The sequence below is a fragment of the Megascapheus bottae genome, chromosome 14, assembly GCF_031878675.1.
Source record: "Megascapheus bottae isolate mThoBot1 chromosome 14, mThoBot2.hap1, whole genome shotgun sequence".
Taxonomy (NCBI): Eukaryota; Metazoa; Chordata; class Mammalia; order Rodentia; family Geomyidae; genus Megascapheus; species Megascapheus bottae.
The window spans coordinates 2,470,777-2,487,756 of NC_143522.1; the positions used below are offsets into that span (position 1 = coordinate 2,470,777).

Here is a 16,980-nt window from a genome sequence, read left to right on the forward strand (position 1 = left end):
CTTGCATCATATTCCTTGCATCCTTCCCTTAAGAAATCCAGTATGTATGTATTTATTGTGCTGGTACTGGGCCTTAAACTCATGGTCTGGGTCATTGTTCTCTACCTTTTGAGCTCCATGTCCATTTCTGGCTTTTTGCTGCTAAATTGAAGGTAAAAGTCTCTTGGCTACTAATCCTGATTCTACATTTCAGCTTCTGGAGTTGCTAGATTTACAGGCATAAGCCACTGATGCCTGACTAAAAGTTTTTTTTTTTGTTTTTTTTTTTTTGCCAGTCCTGGGCTTGAGCTCAGGGCCTGAGCACTGTCCTTGGACTTTCTCAAGGCTAGAGCTCTACCACTTGAGCCTCAGTACCATTTCTGGCTTTTTTCTATGCGTGTGGCACCGGGGTATTAAACCCCGGTCTTCGTGCATGCTCTACCACTAGGCCAAACTCCTGGCCCCTAAAAGTTTCAAATCTCTTGAGTCTTTTTACTCTATTTCAGAAAATCCATCTCTCTCTCTCTCTCCCTCTCCTTCTCCCTCTCCCTCTCCCTCTCCCTCTCCCTCTCCCTCTCCCTCTCCCTCTCCCTCTCCCTCTCTCTCTCTCTCTCTCTCTCTCTCTCTCTCTCTCTGTCTCTCTCATTTGCTCTTTCTCTGTCTCCTCTTTCTTTTTCCACTTTCTCCTTTCTCTGTCTTTCCTCCCTTTCTCTTTCTTTTTCTCCTCTCTCTTTCTCCCTCCCTTCTCTCTCTCTCTCTCTCTCTCTCTCTCTCTCTCTCTCTCTCTCTCTCTCTCTCTCTCTCTCTCTCTCTCTCTCTCTCTCTCTTTCTGTTTGAACTCAGGGCCTGGCCACTGTCCTTGGGCTTTCCCAAGGCTAGCGCTTTACCACTTCAGCCACAGCATCACTTCTGGCCTTGTCTCTGTATGTAGTACCGAGGAATTGAACCCAGGGCTTTGTGCCATTACTAGGCAAGCTTATACTTACTAGGCCAGGCTCCCAGCCCTGATATTTTTTTCTTAATTAAGAAATTATTTCGTTTTAGCCAGGTTTGGTTGCGCACACCTGGAATCCTAGTACTCAGGAGTCTGAAGCAGGAGGTTGTAAATTTGTGGCTAGACAGCCACATAACAAATTCTAGACCAATAAGGGCTGCATAGCAAGTCCCTGTTTCAGAAAATGTAAACAACAAACAAAGAAGCAAACAACTAAGCTAGAACATTAGAATCTGATATATTCCTTTTATACTGTGAAACATTAACAAGAAAGTTTCTTCAGGTTTAAATTCTGAATGGTCACTATTTCAAAGATCAAATCCTATTTTGTTTTCACAGGTAGACTTGGTATAGTAGATAGAAATTGTGTCTTTGTGTCTTAAGCTTTGTTTATAAACATAGAATGTACTGTGCGTACATATGTGTGTTTGTGAGACAGAGAGATAAGATGTATTCTGTGTGGGCATGCATGTGCCTGCGTGATTGTGAGAGAGAGATAGAGGATCAGACAGAGATAAAGTTGAGGGATTGAAGAAGAGCCGGTGAGTACATTTCCTCAGTCTAGACCTTCTCTGCATGTTTATAGGGTCTGTCTTAACTGACAGCTAAGAAAGGAAAACGTCTGGATGTCATTCAGTTTAGGTCTTAGATTCACAGCACTTTAAACATTTAAGAGAATGTCATGTTCAACAGGATAAATAAATAACAATGTACAAAGAAGAATTAGTAATTTTCTTGTCTAAAACTATGCATATTTTATAGGGTCTTATTTAGTATCAGTATGAGATAATAAAATGTTTATAATTTATTTGATCAAACATTTTGATTTAATTTTTAAACATAAAGGAGAAAATAAATATACGATTTGTTGTATTTACAGTAGTTCCTTTGTGCAAAACAGAATGAGTATCATTTCCCAACAGCCCCAGGTGAAATCTAACAGGAAAGAATTTTTCATACTGGTCTGAACTCACTAGTAAAGACAATGTGTCTTAGATAAACATCTGATCTAAGTTTTAGTACTTTTGTCTTTGTACTATTCTTTTTGTGGTTTAGCTTATTCATTTTTTTAATAGTGTTGGTGACTAAATGAAATGCCACCCAATGTTATGGTTTTTAATGTGGATTTTATAAAAATACTTGTTTTCAGGATAGTTTGATTTATGCATTTCAGCCCCCTTTTCTTATTATGGAGTGTTAATTTTGTTTTGTTAAATGCTTTACATTATTTAGTTTGACATCAAATAATATAGAAAAGGCTTATTTTAATAGACTTTCTTATTTTTCCTTTTTAAGTTTCATCTTTAACTTTCCTTACAGGAGAGTTCTGATCTCCCTGTTGCTCTGCTTCTGGCTCAACATAAAGATAGATCTACCCAATTGGAAATGCAGCTTGAAAAACCTAAAACTATGAAACCTGTGACATTTTCTACTGGTATCAAAATGGTAAGTAAGCTATTATTGATAGCTCATTGGGAAAGATACTTTATGAGGATTACATTCCAAGATTCCTTTGATTTTTTTTTACACTGAATTAAAGATGTACTTATTTAAGATCAGTGTCTATTCTCAGTTAGATGTCTGAAGATACAGATATGTGGAAAGTGAAAAGTTACTTTTAAAGTGGACAACAGTTTTGTTGAGGGTAGGTTGGATTTGTACGTTTTTTGTTTTTTTTTTTTAAGTTTGTAGTAAAGGTATCATTTAGGGAAACGTTTCTTAAAAGAAAAAAAGGCATAAATAGCATTATGGGAGTACTTATTTGCTAATATAAAGTAGGAAAACATGTCACTGATTTACACTTCCCTCCAGAGTTGTTCCACATACATACATTTAAAAATATATTTATTTTATTTTATTTTATTTTATTTTTTGTCGGTCATGGGAGTTGGATTCTGGGCCTGGGTGCTGTCCCTTTAGCTCTTCAGCTCAAGGTTACTGCCCTACCCCTGGGCCTGGGAGTTGTCCCTGAACTCTTCAGCTCTAGGTTACCACCCTACTCCTTGAACTGCAGTGCCACTTCCCATTTTCTAGTGGTTAATTGGAGATAAGAGTTATTTGGTTTTTAGTGCCTTGGGCTAGCTTTGAACTTTGATCTTCAGATCTCAGCCTCGGAGTAGCCAGGATTACAGGTGTGAGCCACCATGTCCAGCAAAAATATATTTAAAAGTGGCTTTTCACTTACAGACTTTTTAAAGAATGGACTAATTAAAAAAAAAAATTATACTGGGATTTGAACTTAGGGCTTTGTGCTTGCTTGACTGAGCTCTATCTCCCGAGTCAGGCCTTTAGCTCCATTATTTTATAATTATTGGGTGCAAAAAATAAGAATGCAAATAAATTTAGAAGAATTCAAAGCAACCTGATGCTTTCTTAATTAAAATACTTTAAAGAAGTTGTGTAAATATATTTAATATTACCATGGTGAATGATGTTGGTGCAACCACATGATGATGTATCTTTGGTAAGGTTCAGTTATCCTAGAAAACCTTAAGAAGCAGAGAATTTATGTTTTCGTGTGTGTGTGTGTGTGTGTGTGTGTGTGTGTGTGTGTGTGTGTGTGTGTATGTACATGTACCTGGGCTTGAACTCAGGGTCTTGGTTCCTACTTAGCTTTGTTTTTGCTCAAGGCTGGCACTTTCATCACTTGTCTCCTACCTCTGAGATCCTTAGATCTCAGCTTCCTGAGTAGCTTGGATTACAAGTGTGAGGCACTGGCACTTGGCTCCTGTGTCCTTTTACATGACAAGTAGTACGTTTGTATGTCTTATAGAGTGATGCATAATTTTATTTTTTATCTCTGTGTCTCTTTTGGTGGGGATGGGGATCAAATCTAGGGCTTCAATCATACTGAGCAAGTGCTGTATCACTAGTTGTATACCCACCCACTACAGTTAGCTCTAGTAGAAACTGAACCATAACTAGAAACAACCTTGGTAGATTGAGACTGTTTAGCTGTAATCATTGAAGAGAGAATCAGAACATCCAGTGATTAATAAGATTGGAAATTAATTTTAGTATTATGTTACTTTTGAGATTTTTGAATTTCATTATCTATATACACTGAACCCAAGGTTTTTATACTTTTCCAGTCTTTATTATGAAATTTTTGATGCTACTCTAAATTAAATCATTGTACAAAAGGTTAGTATTATTAAGCACCCAGTTTTCTTTTTTACTTGTTTGTAGGAAAGCATAAAGCTGAAAAAATTAAACCCTCATAATCTCTATTGACAATTACTAGAAATGTACAAATTTTAAGCAAGGTATCAAATGAGTGCATTGTTCTTACTCTGTGTCATTAAAGGCAGTTGCATTGTGTTTTACTTAGGATAAAAATGTTTACAAATGTCTTTTGAAAATAGCAATAATAATAATACAACAAAAACCAAATGGACTGCTAAGTTCAGTTTCTTTCCTCTAACACCTTACTGAAATCAGAAGTTTTGGTTGTATTAGATGCAGGCTGGTGACTGACCCATAAGTCTTAAGGCAACATATTAGGATTCATAGTTGACTTGCATGGAAGTAATTCCAATTTAGGACCTTAGTAGTAGTATACTGTGGACACAGTAATGCTTAGATATATATAAGGCAGTAGGGGCTGGATAAGAATGCAAAAGGCAAAATGAATAAAGGCTGAAATTTCAGAAATTTCTAATTTTGTCTAAGGCTAGACTTTGTACCAGAAAAAGAAAGTAAGCTTGTTTTTCACTTTTATATTGTAATTAGGATGAGGATTAAATTTAATGGAATCAATGTATTTTATCTATTGTTAGTGTGCCACCATTTATGATTTTGTTTCTGTAGGACATAATTTTGGGTTTGTCAGATTTTTTAAAGGCTTTCACTTATCATCACTGGTAGTGATTTTATCTAGTTATTAGTGTTAGGTCTTGGTAGAGATGGTGGAGATGGTACACTGTCCCATCCAGTGGGACGTCAACTAGGGCCAAGAACCTAGAGGGAGGAATGAAAGGGACAGGAGACACGAAGAAGATGGCAAGAGAAGCATCCTGATCAAGCTGCAAATTTTATTTTTTACACAGGGGTTTATATGCCTCTTCAGGAGAGGCAGGAGGGGGTTGAAGTATAGGAACTGCTCGGGGTAGGGGGTCCGGTAGTAGGATGTTTGCTCCTGCCCCGGGTAGAGGCCAGGTGGTAGGATGTTTGCATATCAACGCAAGCAGGCTTGTGTTGCTTAGTGACCTAATTACAAGATGCAGGCACATTCTTACACTAAGAATTCAGGGAGGGGGAGAATGTCTCCGACATCTCTTCCTTTCATCTTAAAATAAGTGAGGGGCAAGGATTTAGGCAATATCTTAATCATGGTAGGCATTAATCTGAGAGGGGAGACAGAGGCCCTGATCCCTAGAAAGGAGGCCATGTTGAGCAAGAAGCAAGACACACTGGCTGATGTGTCTGTCTTTCTGCTGAGGCCAAGCATCTTTTTGCGGGGGAAGGGTTTTAATAGATGCCAATTTCCATGCTATCGGCGTGTCCCGCAGGAGACCCCGAGACTGATGGCCGTTTTATTTTTAGTCTGTCTCCTTGCAGTCTTAGCTGCACCTCACGCAGATGCCTACACCTGTCAACTGCAGGTGCGTATCCCTCGGGTGGGGACTACAGTTCCTCTGGGGGCCTCATGATCCTCATGCCCTTCCTCAGCCAAATCGGCTAGATGTAGGCATTGATAATGTACCTGAATAGGCCTCTGTCTGTTATTTTACAAAGGCTACAATTCTATTAAAAATACATGGTCCAATGGTAACAATAAGCAACACTGCGAAGGTATCCTGATCTTATCTCATACAATGCCAAAAGCTGCACCACTCATGTCCTATTTCTCAAATAGCCTAAATCAGTCAAACAGCAAAACACCGGAACAGATGTGATAATTAAAAGGCCAATGATGAGGAGAAGTCCCACGATGATTAGCAGGGTTGTCCAATAGGGTCTCTTCGTTCCTGTGAATATGAAAGGAGAGTATTCTCAGGGCCAAACACAGGCTCTAGAATGGTATTATTAATCTTTTTTTATTAAACATTAATGTCCTTAGGGGCTGATGAGTTAACTTGTTTAATCAATCTCTTGGGCAGCCATCTTGGTGCCGATTGCTTTTGGTCCAGGACACAGGCTGAACCTCCTCCCCAAATGAGTACTGGATCTGGACCATTCCAGTTATTAGTGAGGGGGTCTCGCCACATCACCATAGGCGGAGTTGTATCTGGAGAAGGGTGCCAGTGGCGGTCTGCAGCCGACTGATCATTATTATCCAAAGTCAAAAAATTTAACACAAAGAGTGCATGACTTAATCGATCACGGGGGGAAGCAAAGGATAAAGAAGTGGATTTAAGCCGAGTGAGCCAAGGTTTTAGTGTTTGATGGGCTCTCTCAACAGTTCCTTGACCTTGTGGGTCATAGGGGATTCCTGTAATGTGATTAATGTGAAGCGCTTCACAAAACTGTCTAAATTTTGCACTAACGTAAGCAGGACCATTATCTGTTTTAATTTTAACAGGTTTTCCCAGAACAGAAAAAGCTGTGACAAGATGTGAAATGAAATCCTTTGTGGCCTCTCCTGAATGAGGGGAGGCAAAAATGAAACCACTATAGGTGTCTATGGAAACATGAAGATATTTTAATTTTCCAAATTCTGGGAAATGAGTAACATCCATCTGTCAAATTCATTAGGGAAAAGGCTGCATGGATTAACTCCCATGTGTGGTACTGGCTGGCTAATAATACACGAGGGACATGTTTTAACAATCTTTCGAGCTTGTTCTCGGGATATTTTACAAAAAAAGCGAAGGGATTGGGCATTCAAATGATGTCACTTATGTAAGTTTTGGGCCTCTTGTATTGATCCTACAATTGTGGGGAAGGTAAGCCTTGTAGCAGCATCTGCTTGAGCGTTGCCCTTGTAAGGGGTCCAGGTAAATTAGTATGGGCTCTAATATGTCCCAAATAAAAAGGTTCTTGTCTACTTCTTATTAACTTTTGAATTTGTATAAACAGAGGTGTAGCATTAGTTATTTTAAGAAAAGGAGACGTTTCAAGCAACGGAATGGAATGAGCTATGTATGCACTATCAGTATAAATATTTACAGCTCGAGTGGAAAACTGTTTGAAAACTTGAAATATGGCATATAGCTCAACCAACTGGGCCGATTGATAAGATGTCTTGAAAACATGGGATTGATCATTTACCACAAAGGCAGCTATTCCATTGAAAGACCCGTGTGTAAACACCATGACAGCCTTTGGAATGGGATTATTTTTTGTATTTTTAGGAAAAACGAATGAATGGGATTGGGCAAACTGTAATATGGGATCATCAGGGAGGTGATTATCTATTATTCCTAGGAACCCTGACAGAGCTATTTCCCCAATCTTCCATAGTTTGGAGAAGAAATTGAATTTGTTCCTGAGTATAAGGAACCATTAATATATCAGGATCTTTTCCAAAATATTGACGGGAAAGGGAGCGAGCTTTAATAATTATGGAAGCAAATTGAGACAAATATACTGCAATTACTTTAGATGAGGAAATGGGGAGATGGACCCAAAAAAGAGATTGTCCTCTTTTATTGGGGGTGATGGACTTCTGCCAAAAAACTCCGGTGGGCATATGTGGGGTGGCCAAGATTATAAAATTCAGGGGTAAAATATAAGAAATTTGTGAAACAAATTGTTGGTCGATAGCTTGTGCCATTTGTCCCAATGCATCCCTTGCTGCATGTGTGAGCTCGCGAGGGGAGGAAGGGTCAGAATCTCCTCACAGGATATCGTTAAGGGGCAAGAGTACATTGTTAGGTAATTTTAGATAAGATGTGAGCCATTGGATATCTCCTAAAAGTTTTTGGAAATCATTAAGGGTATGGAGGCTATCTACACGGAACTGAATGCAAGGTGTTAAGACTAATTCCTGTTGTAATTTTAAACCCAGATAAGTAAAAGGGTCTTGTAACTGAACTTTATCAGGAGCTATTTGCAAACCGAGATTAAGAAGGGCTTTAGAAAGTTCCACAAAACAATTTTGTAGATCTGACTTGTCCCGAGCTGCCAACAAAATATCATCTATATAATGCAAAATATAAATGTGTGGCCAGCGTAAATGAATTAGATCCACTGCCTGTGCAACAAATTTTTGACAAAGGGTTGGGCTATTGGCCGTTCCTTGAGGCAAGACTTTCCAATGAAATCTTTGCATAGGTCCCTGAAAATTAACACGAGGGAGATTGAAGGCAAAATAAATGCGATCATCAGGGTGTAGGGAAATTGTAAAAAAGCAATCTTTAAGATCAATAATTATTTTATAATAGCCTTTTGGAATGGCTACAGGGATTGGAATGCCAGGTTGGAGGGCCCCCATAGGTGCCAGGACCTTGTTAATGGCACGCAGATCCTGTAAGCGGCGTCATTTCATACCTCTCCTCCTGATGATGATATTGATGATAATGTAGATAGTGATATAGTAATCCTTGTTGCAATATGTGGGAACTGTATATTTAGTTTGATAATTTTAAATAAGTTCACAAGCAAAATTCAGGCATTAAAAAAAAGAAACTTGGTCAATGTAGAGGTGGGAATTAACTTTTTGAAGCTCAAAAAGTTGATCTGAAAAACATTGTTTTTATTTTTGTTTTTATTTTTATTTTTTTGCATTTTTTATTGTAATTAGTAAAAGGGTTACATGATATTTGCCAGATAGAAGGTGCATTAATTCACGTACATTGATACCCTTTCACATGTCTTGGTACCCATTTCCCTCCCCCCCAAAAAACATTGTTTTTAAAGGGAGCAGTACTGGGTTTTGATCTTTGAGTCTTGTGCTTCCAAGGCAGCAAAGTGGTAAAATAACCACTTGATGCAGCCTTTTTGCCTTAGTTATTTTTCAATCTCACGTTAATGTCCAGACTAGCTTGGACTATAATCCTCTTATTTACACTTCCTAAGTACATGGAGTGACAGGCATATCCAGCTTTTATTAGTTGAGGTAGAGTCTCTAACGTTTTACCCCGGTTTTACCCCGGCTAGCCTGGTCTGCAACAGTGATCTGTGTATCCTGAATAGCTAGTGTGGTAGGTATAAGCAATGGATGTAGCAAATCTATGATTTTTTTGTTGTTGTTGGTTGGGGTTGAGCTTAGTGCCTGAATGCTGTCCTTGAACTCTTTTACTCAAGGCTAGTTAGTGTACCACCACTTTGAGCCACAGTGTCAGTTCCTGTTTTCTAGTCTTTAATTGGAGCAGACTTTGGCTTTGAACCTCAATCCTCAGAGCTCAGCTTCCTGAGTAGCTAGGATTACAGGCATGAACTACTAGTGGCTGGCAAGTACGATTTTTAACTCTTTCTCTCTGTCTCTCTCTCTCTCTCTGTCTCTCTCTCTCTGTCTCTGTCTCTCTCTTTTTTTTTTTTTTTTTGGCCAATTCCGGCTCAAGCTCAGGGGCTGATTCTGTTGCTGGGCTTTCTCAAGGCTAGAGTTCTACCACTTGAGCCACAGCACCACTTCTGACTTTTTCTATGTATGTGGTACTGAGGAATTGAACCCAGGTTTTAGTGCATGCTAGGCAAGCACTCTACCACTAGGCCAAACTCCTGGCTGGTACTTTTACTTTTCCTATTTCATTTTTCATATTCTGTACATCTAAATGTACACATGAATATGTTATATTCCAAACAAATATGTGAGTTTCCCACAAAAACAAAATATAAAACTTAATATGTTTAAGTTTTATGTAGTGTTAGTGAATTCTTTTGGAATTCACTGACTTTAGCAATATGTATCAAAACCAAACCCTAAAACTCAGAATTTTGAGATTTAGACAGTGATTGGTATACATCAAACATTTTTATAGAGCATAAATAATGGCTATAGCATTGAAAATTAATGAGATCTCCATCAATATGGTTCGGTGATGGCATCACTGACTCATATATATTTAATAAGCCTGCTATTCTAATTTCATGTCACTGAAGGAAACTGCACTGAATCTAATTTACTTACAACTAGCTCATACCATTACGGTACCAATGTCCTGAAATCTACTAATGTTATGCATAATTTATTCATAAATAATTCTACAATATTTACTTTCTGACTGCAAGTTGTTTCCAAAGTATCAGATTGTTGTATGTGGTTCTTTCTTGCCAATGAAGTTGAGTGGATTTGAAATAGAAGAGGTGTGTGTGTGTGTGTATGGGTGTATGTATATGTATGTATGCGTGCATGTATGTATGTGTGTATGTACGTATGTATGTGTGTATGTATATATGTGTATCCATGGTGGGGTAAGACTTCCTTTTCAGCTCAATGGATTTACTTTAGTTTTTCCTGTAGAGCAGATTTGCTGGCAGTGAGTTTTCTTTCTTTCTTTTTTGTGCCTAACCGGAGGCTCGAACTTAGGCACTGGGCACCTTTTCCTGGTTTACTCTACTCAAGTCTCTACCACTTGAGCGATGGCTCCATGTTTGGCTTCTTGGTGGTTAATTGGAGTTGAGAGCCTCATGGACTTTTCTGTCTGGACTGGCTTCAAATGATGCTCCTTGGGTCTCAGCCTCCTGAGTAGCTAGGATTACTGGTGTGAGCCACTGGCTCCCAGCTGGCAGTTCTTTCGAGGACTTTAAAGTTGATTCACTGATTTTTATTTTTATGATCTGATATAAAAATGTCAGATTTGCATTATCATTCCTTTAAAATGATATTGTTCTTTATCTGCTTCAAGACTTTTTAAAATTTATATATTGTTTTCATCAGTTTGACTAGGATATCGGACCCGGGTCTTTGTGCATGCTATGCAAATACTCTACCACAAGGCCAAACTCCTGGCTCTTGGCTTTCTTTCTTATGGCAGGTGTTCTACCACTTGAGCCATGCCTGCAGTCTAATATTTTGCTGGCTAATTGTAGATACAGTCTTGAGTTGTTTTCTGTTTGGTTTGACTTTGAACTGAGATCCTCCAGGTCTTAGCCTCCTGAATAGCTTGGTAAAAGGCATGGCCCACAGACAGTTGGCTTAACATTCTGTGTTTCTATTGATTCAGATCATGTTTACTTTCCTAGAGCATAACTGTAGATTATGCTTTCAAGTTTTTATCTTTAAAAGTTTTGTCTTTGTGATAAGACTGGAAATTATCAGTATGGATGAATGATTTAAAAAGAAAATTAAATTCAGCATAGCTGGTTTACCTCAAGTATCAGAACAGATAATTATTTCTTCAGCTGAGTATCAGATTAAATTACTGGCTCTTATTTTAACATTGTATTGAATACACTTGCCTTTAGACATATACATGTGTAACAGTTATATATACGTATGTATTTAACTTACTGTTTAAAAAGATGATTCAAAACGATCTCCCCCCCCCCGCCATGTCTCTCTCTCTCTCTCTCTCTCTCTCTCTTTCTCTCTCTTTCTCTGTCGGGTGTTTTGGAGAGTTACTGTAATTGAGTGCAACAGAAGCAATGTCGGTGACATCTTCTATCTTATCAAAGCAACTTAAAATTTAATTCATAAACCTACATAGGGTCTATGTTCAATCTCCAGTCTTCATGCATGCTAGGCAAGCACTCTACCTAGGCCAAAATTGGCCCCTTAACATTGTTTTTCTAAGGGCATATGTAATCTGGGAAATTATAGGCAAATAGGTTTTATGCTTGTGTTCTTGCTAGAAGAGAGATACATTGGTAGGAAAGCTATTGTATGAAGAAGTAAATGGAAACTGTGATTTTCTTATAGCTTGCTTTAGTTAGAAGTTAACATCTTATGACTAGTTTTTCAAAAGTAGTTTTGGATAGTATGGAAATCTTGAAGCATGCGTATTTCAAAATGAGTTAGAGACCTTAAACATTTAATTATTCCTACCAATGTTGACATTGTATGAAAACATCTTGTAAAATCAGATCTGGAGGTGATTTTGTCACAATTGATCCATGTTTTATGGTTATCAACCTCCTCCCCCACCCCCTCACCCCCAAGTCCTGGAGTTTTTACTCAGGGCCTAGGCATTATCCTGAGCCTCTTTGTTACTCAAGGCTAATGCTGTAACATGTTAGCCACAGCATTACTTCTGACTTTTTCTGAGTAGTTTATTGGAGACAAGAGTCTCACAGGAACTTTTTGCCTGGGTTGGCTTTGAACCACAGTCCTCAGATCTCAGCTTCCCAAGGACCTAGTATTACAGGCATGAGACACTTTAAATTATTATTTGGTAATCAAGGTAATCAAAGAAATTGCTTAATTAAATGGTGTTAAGTATATGCCCATTCTACTTATTTCTTAATCTCATAATTCTAAAAAATCTGTCATTAAGTTTTTTCACCATAAAAAATAATAGTCAATTACTAAATTATTTGGAAAAGGTCAACAGGCATTTAATTTTTTTTGTGGGGGGGGCAGGCCTGGAGCTTGAACTCATGTGAGTGCTCTCCACTTGAGCCATAACATCACTTCTGTTTTTTTTGTGTGTGTGTTTGTGGTAATAAAGAATTGAACCCAGTACCACTTCTGGCTTTTTTTGTGTGTGTGGTACTGAGGAATGGAACCCAGGCTTTGTGTATGCCACACAAGAACTATACTACCAGCCCACATTCTAATCCCTTAGAAAGTGGTTTGTACAATGATATTCAGACACATGCATATGATATTCATATACAGAAAAGAAGTATTTACAGCAAGGAACTATCCCTTTGATATTATATATTTTACTGTCTTTGGTGTTACCAGCACTTAGCTGGTAAGTTAGTTTGAACTTGACTTTCAGGTTAGAATACTTCTGAGCTTATATTAGTTTTTTATTTTCAGCTAGATAAGTCTTGATATTAGATCAATTAGCACATCCTGAAGAACTAATTTCAATGGTATGGTAATTCCTGTTATTAGAGATACTTCTTAGAACTCTAGAAATTTATCTTTTCCCTCAGGGTGTCCAATAGGTTGAACTGGGGAAGTAGCTTGGCAGCAGGCAACTTCCAAACTCAAAATTTTGAGAGCAGAATGTTTTTTAAATGCCACAGAAAAGCCTGATTTAAAATTAAACTTTGAAATTAAAAGGAAAATGCCAAATGGCATAAAATGAAATGTATTTAAAAAGCTCTGAAAGGGAGTTGTAGGAAGAATTTTTCAAAAAGTGTTTTCTTAAACTACAAATCCTTAGACAGATTTTTAAATTAATGGTTTAATTGCTTTGACCTTGTTAAAGATAGCAAGTGGGTAATTATCCTGAGGTCTGAAGGTTAAAAGAATAATTGTTTCTAAATAGGTATTAAGAGCCTAATTTTTATGATTCTAGCACATATACTTGTGTGCTAGCTTTTCTGAGTGTATAATGAATCTTAATATGCCATATGATTGGTACAAATAAGAAACTTGGTGTAATTAAGAGAAGATCTATTTATTTAAGAGCTTTCAAAGGTTGTAAAAGATTACACTTGACTATATATGAAGGATAAATGTTGTGAAATAATGTCCCTTAGTTCCCTTTTTATAATAAATCTCAGCTGTGTGTTCAGCACGAGGGCTCAGTGCCAAAAAGAACAGGTTCAACTTGTCTGTGAGGATTTGCACCACAGTAAAGTGCACAACTTTTGTCGAGGTCATGGTGGAGGTCACAGGCATGCACAATGGAATGAAAGCAACTTTAAATACATGCTGGAATATATAGTGTTGCTTGAGATTTAAGAATCACTGCTAAAATATTAAAAGGATGGACAAAATCATATAAGGAGCCTTCAAATACATTTTTCATTTTAAATGTTTGTGTTTTAAAGTAGTTTTTTGACACCTTGCGCCAGAATATTGTTAGAGGTCATCACAATCATTTTTTAAAACTGTAATTGCTCACATTTGGAAGTGTTGATTATTGTCATATTTGGTAAATTCTGGAAGTGTTCCAGTGAAGGCAGGCTCTCAGGGCTGGGAATGTGGCTTAGTGGTAGAGTGCTTGCCTCTAATGCATGAAGCCCTGGGTTGGATTCTGGTACCATATACCCAGAAAAAGCTTGAAGTGGCGCCGTGGCTCATGGTAGAGTGCTAGCTTTGGGCAAAAGAAGATCAAAGACAGTGCCCAGGCCCAGAGTTCAAGTACTAGGACTGGCCAAAAAGAAAAGGTAGGCTGTCATAGTAGACTTGGTTAGTTGGTATTGAGTGCGAGTATGATGGGCAGTCTCAGTTTTAATGAAAGATCAGATTTGCTATGAACTTGAATGCCTTTATAATTGTGCTTCTTCTGGATTATGGGATTAGAATTTAACAGCAGTAGCAAAGATAATATGTTTATTAAGTAGTACTTGTTAACCTAAGTATCTCAGGTTTTGTGTATGTGTGTGTTAAGTAGAAGTAACTCTGAAATACCCTGTAGGGAGTCTGTAAGACCCATGACTGCAGTCAGTGAAAGTTTCGAGTTGAATATAAATAATAAAAGGAAGTGATAACACTAAATAAGTAGATGTAGCGCTTACCTGAAATTTAGTTTTACCTAGAGTTGTATTTGGCATTTCTTTTTGTTTTGTTCTGTTTTGGTGACTTTTTCCTCAGTGGTGATTATGGCAAAGTGACAGGCAACCACTGGCTTCAGTGTAGGGATTAATTAGTAATTTTTAGAATTTGCTTCAACAAATGCAGCTGATTGACAGTAACACTTGTCCCACCAACTGGTCAAATGTTAGTACTTCTTCCAGATCTTTTTTCAGAAGGTCTTCAAAAACTCTCTATTACTAATTGCTTTATTTTGTCCATTAGCATATTATTTTACTAGGTGTATGTCTCCTAACTTTTTATTTTGAAAGGAAGAGTGTAGAATAAAGTTATTTCCCCCCTTACATTTAAAAAGACTAAAGCAAATGATGTAATCTAGTCTATGTACCCCGTGTTTGCCTTGTGTTTGTGAGGTTACCATTTCTGCTCAGTGACCACATGTAAGTTTCTAGATGAAAAACTTACAAAGGATTGTGATTCTTTGTGCATTGTTTTTTTGTAATTCCTGTCATAAGCATAAAGTACATCTGTCAGTCTTGAAGTATGTTCTCTTAAAGTATGGTTTAACATAACGTAAATAATTGATTAGCTTAAATCAGCTTTTTACTTTTTTTTTTTGTTATTTTTGGGACTTGAACTCTGGGCCTGGGCATTATCCCTGAGCTCTTCAGCTCAAGGCTACTGCCCTGCCGCTTGAACCATAACATCACTTCTGTTTTTCTGGTGATTAATTGGAGATTAGAGTCTCAGTCTTTTTAGTGCCTAGGCTGGCTTTGCATCTCGCTCCTCAGATCTCAGCCTCCTGAGTAGCTAGGATTATAGGTGTGAGACACTGTACTTGGCAGCTTTTTACTTTTACATTGCTAGGAAGTATTATTGGTAGTTGAAACCAGTGTTTCTGGTTCATACCATGCAATTTTATGAGTATATATACATGGGTTATCTTAGAATTATGTAAGTATATAGTTACACAATTATATACCTATGTATACAATTTACAGTGATTTATAGAAAAGCCATAAATTGATGTGACATTTAAAGAAGAAATTATTTTTGCTTGTTATGAAGAAAAGACAGCTTCATAGAGAGGATGAAGCATGTATCAGATGGGTGAAATTAGCATCCATCTTAATGTGTTATGGAAAAGTTGAAGATAAATATTTTTTCAAGTAAATTGGTATTTTAATAAATCTGCAATAACTTATTTAAAAAGAACTTACAGAATAATTTGAAAAAAATAACTACTTTATTATTTGTAATGTATAGGTATAAATTCCAATACATGCTGATAAATGCTCAAAATTAGGATCAGTTCTGTTGGTACGTTTCTTGTTATACTTTTTGTAGTACCTATCGTTAACTAAATGTTTAAGAGATAAAGAGATCCCTCAGGCTTGCCGGGATTCAGTCTCTTTTCCTGTAAAATAGGCTGTATAGCATTACTTTAAATACACACACACACACACACACACACACACACACACACACAGTGTTCAATAAATATTTCTGTGTTTTAAAAATGGAACCACACCATTAAAAATCCTATTCCAAGTTGCATGTCAATTGCATATACTTGTTATCCTAACTACTCAAGAGGCTGAAATCTGAGGATTCAATATTTGAAGCCAGCCTTGGGCAGGAAAGTCCTTGAGGTTGTTTATTTCCAGTTAACTACCAAAGAGCCAGATGTGGAGGTGTAACTCAAATGGCAAAGTGCTAGCTTTAAACAAAAAATGCTCAGGGACATCATCTAGGCCCTAAGTTCAAGTCCCAGAATCGACACTCCCCTCCCCTTCAAAAAAATCCATGTCTGCATGACTAATAAGAAAAGAAATTATATGACATTAGAAAGAGAGTCAATATCTCAAGTATTGTGTTCTTCATTTTAGTGTCAAGTTCTTAATGCAGGGTAGTTTTCGAAACTTGAGATGGTGGAGGTAGTTTCTGTGTGTATTTGGTTTGGTGAGGGTCAACTGGGCTGGTTAAGATTCATAATGTGTGTTGTTTCCTTTGTGTAAAGGAAGGTAAAAATCAAAGCTTGACTTAACACTTACTTTTTACAGTGGAAATGAGATAAATAATTAATCTATAGTATTCATCACTCACAACAACCACAAATAGAACCAAGAGATTTGTTATATAGTGTTTTGGGAGGGAGGGATAGAAGGTTAGAGGAGTTATTAAAAAACAACAAAACCAAAAAACCCTATCCTGTAAGTAAATATTTGTAATATGTACCAAGCACTGTCCTAGGGTGGCATAAAGAATTGAGATCAGAACAGGATAATGTTCTCTTGAATTATTCAGTCTCTGTAATGGAATAAAGAAACTTTCTAGAAGCTTTTCATGGAAAAGCTTGCCTAGACTACTGATCTCATGTGATACATTTGTTTGCAGTTCTAAAATTTATTATATTCAGAGATTTACACTTAAGTAAAAGATGTTATCATTGTTCACTTGGAGTACAGCATGAGAATTCTTTCTCAGAAATTATTAGGGAAAGCAAAAATGCTATATGCTTGAAAAG

The 16,980-nt window shown here is 37.3% G+C and overlaps 1 protein-coding gene across 1 annotated transcript in view; it reads left to right on the top strand.

Moving 5' to 3' along the window:
• The window catches only part of Mnat1 (MNAT1 component of CDK activating kinase), a 118,248-nt gene that overhangs the window by 47,186 nt on the left and 54,082 nt on the right, over positions 1-16,980 (top strand). The window contains exon 6 of the mRNA XM_090344231.1: positions 2,294-2,419. Coding sequence (XP_090200357.1) covers positions 2,294-2,419 — 126 coding nt within the window. The remainder of the gene's footprint in view (positions 1-2,293; positions 2,420-16,980) is intronic.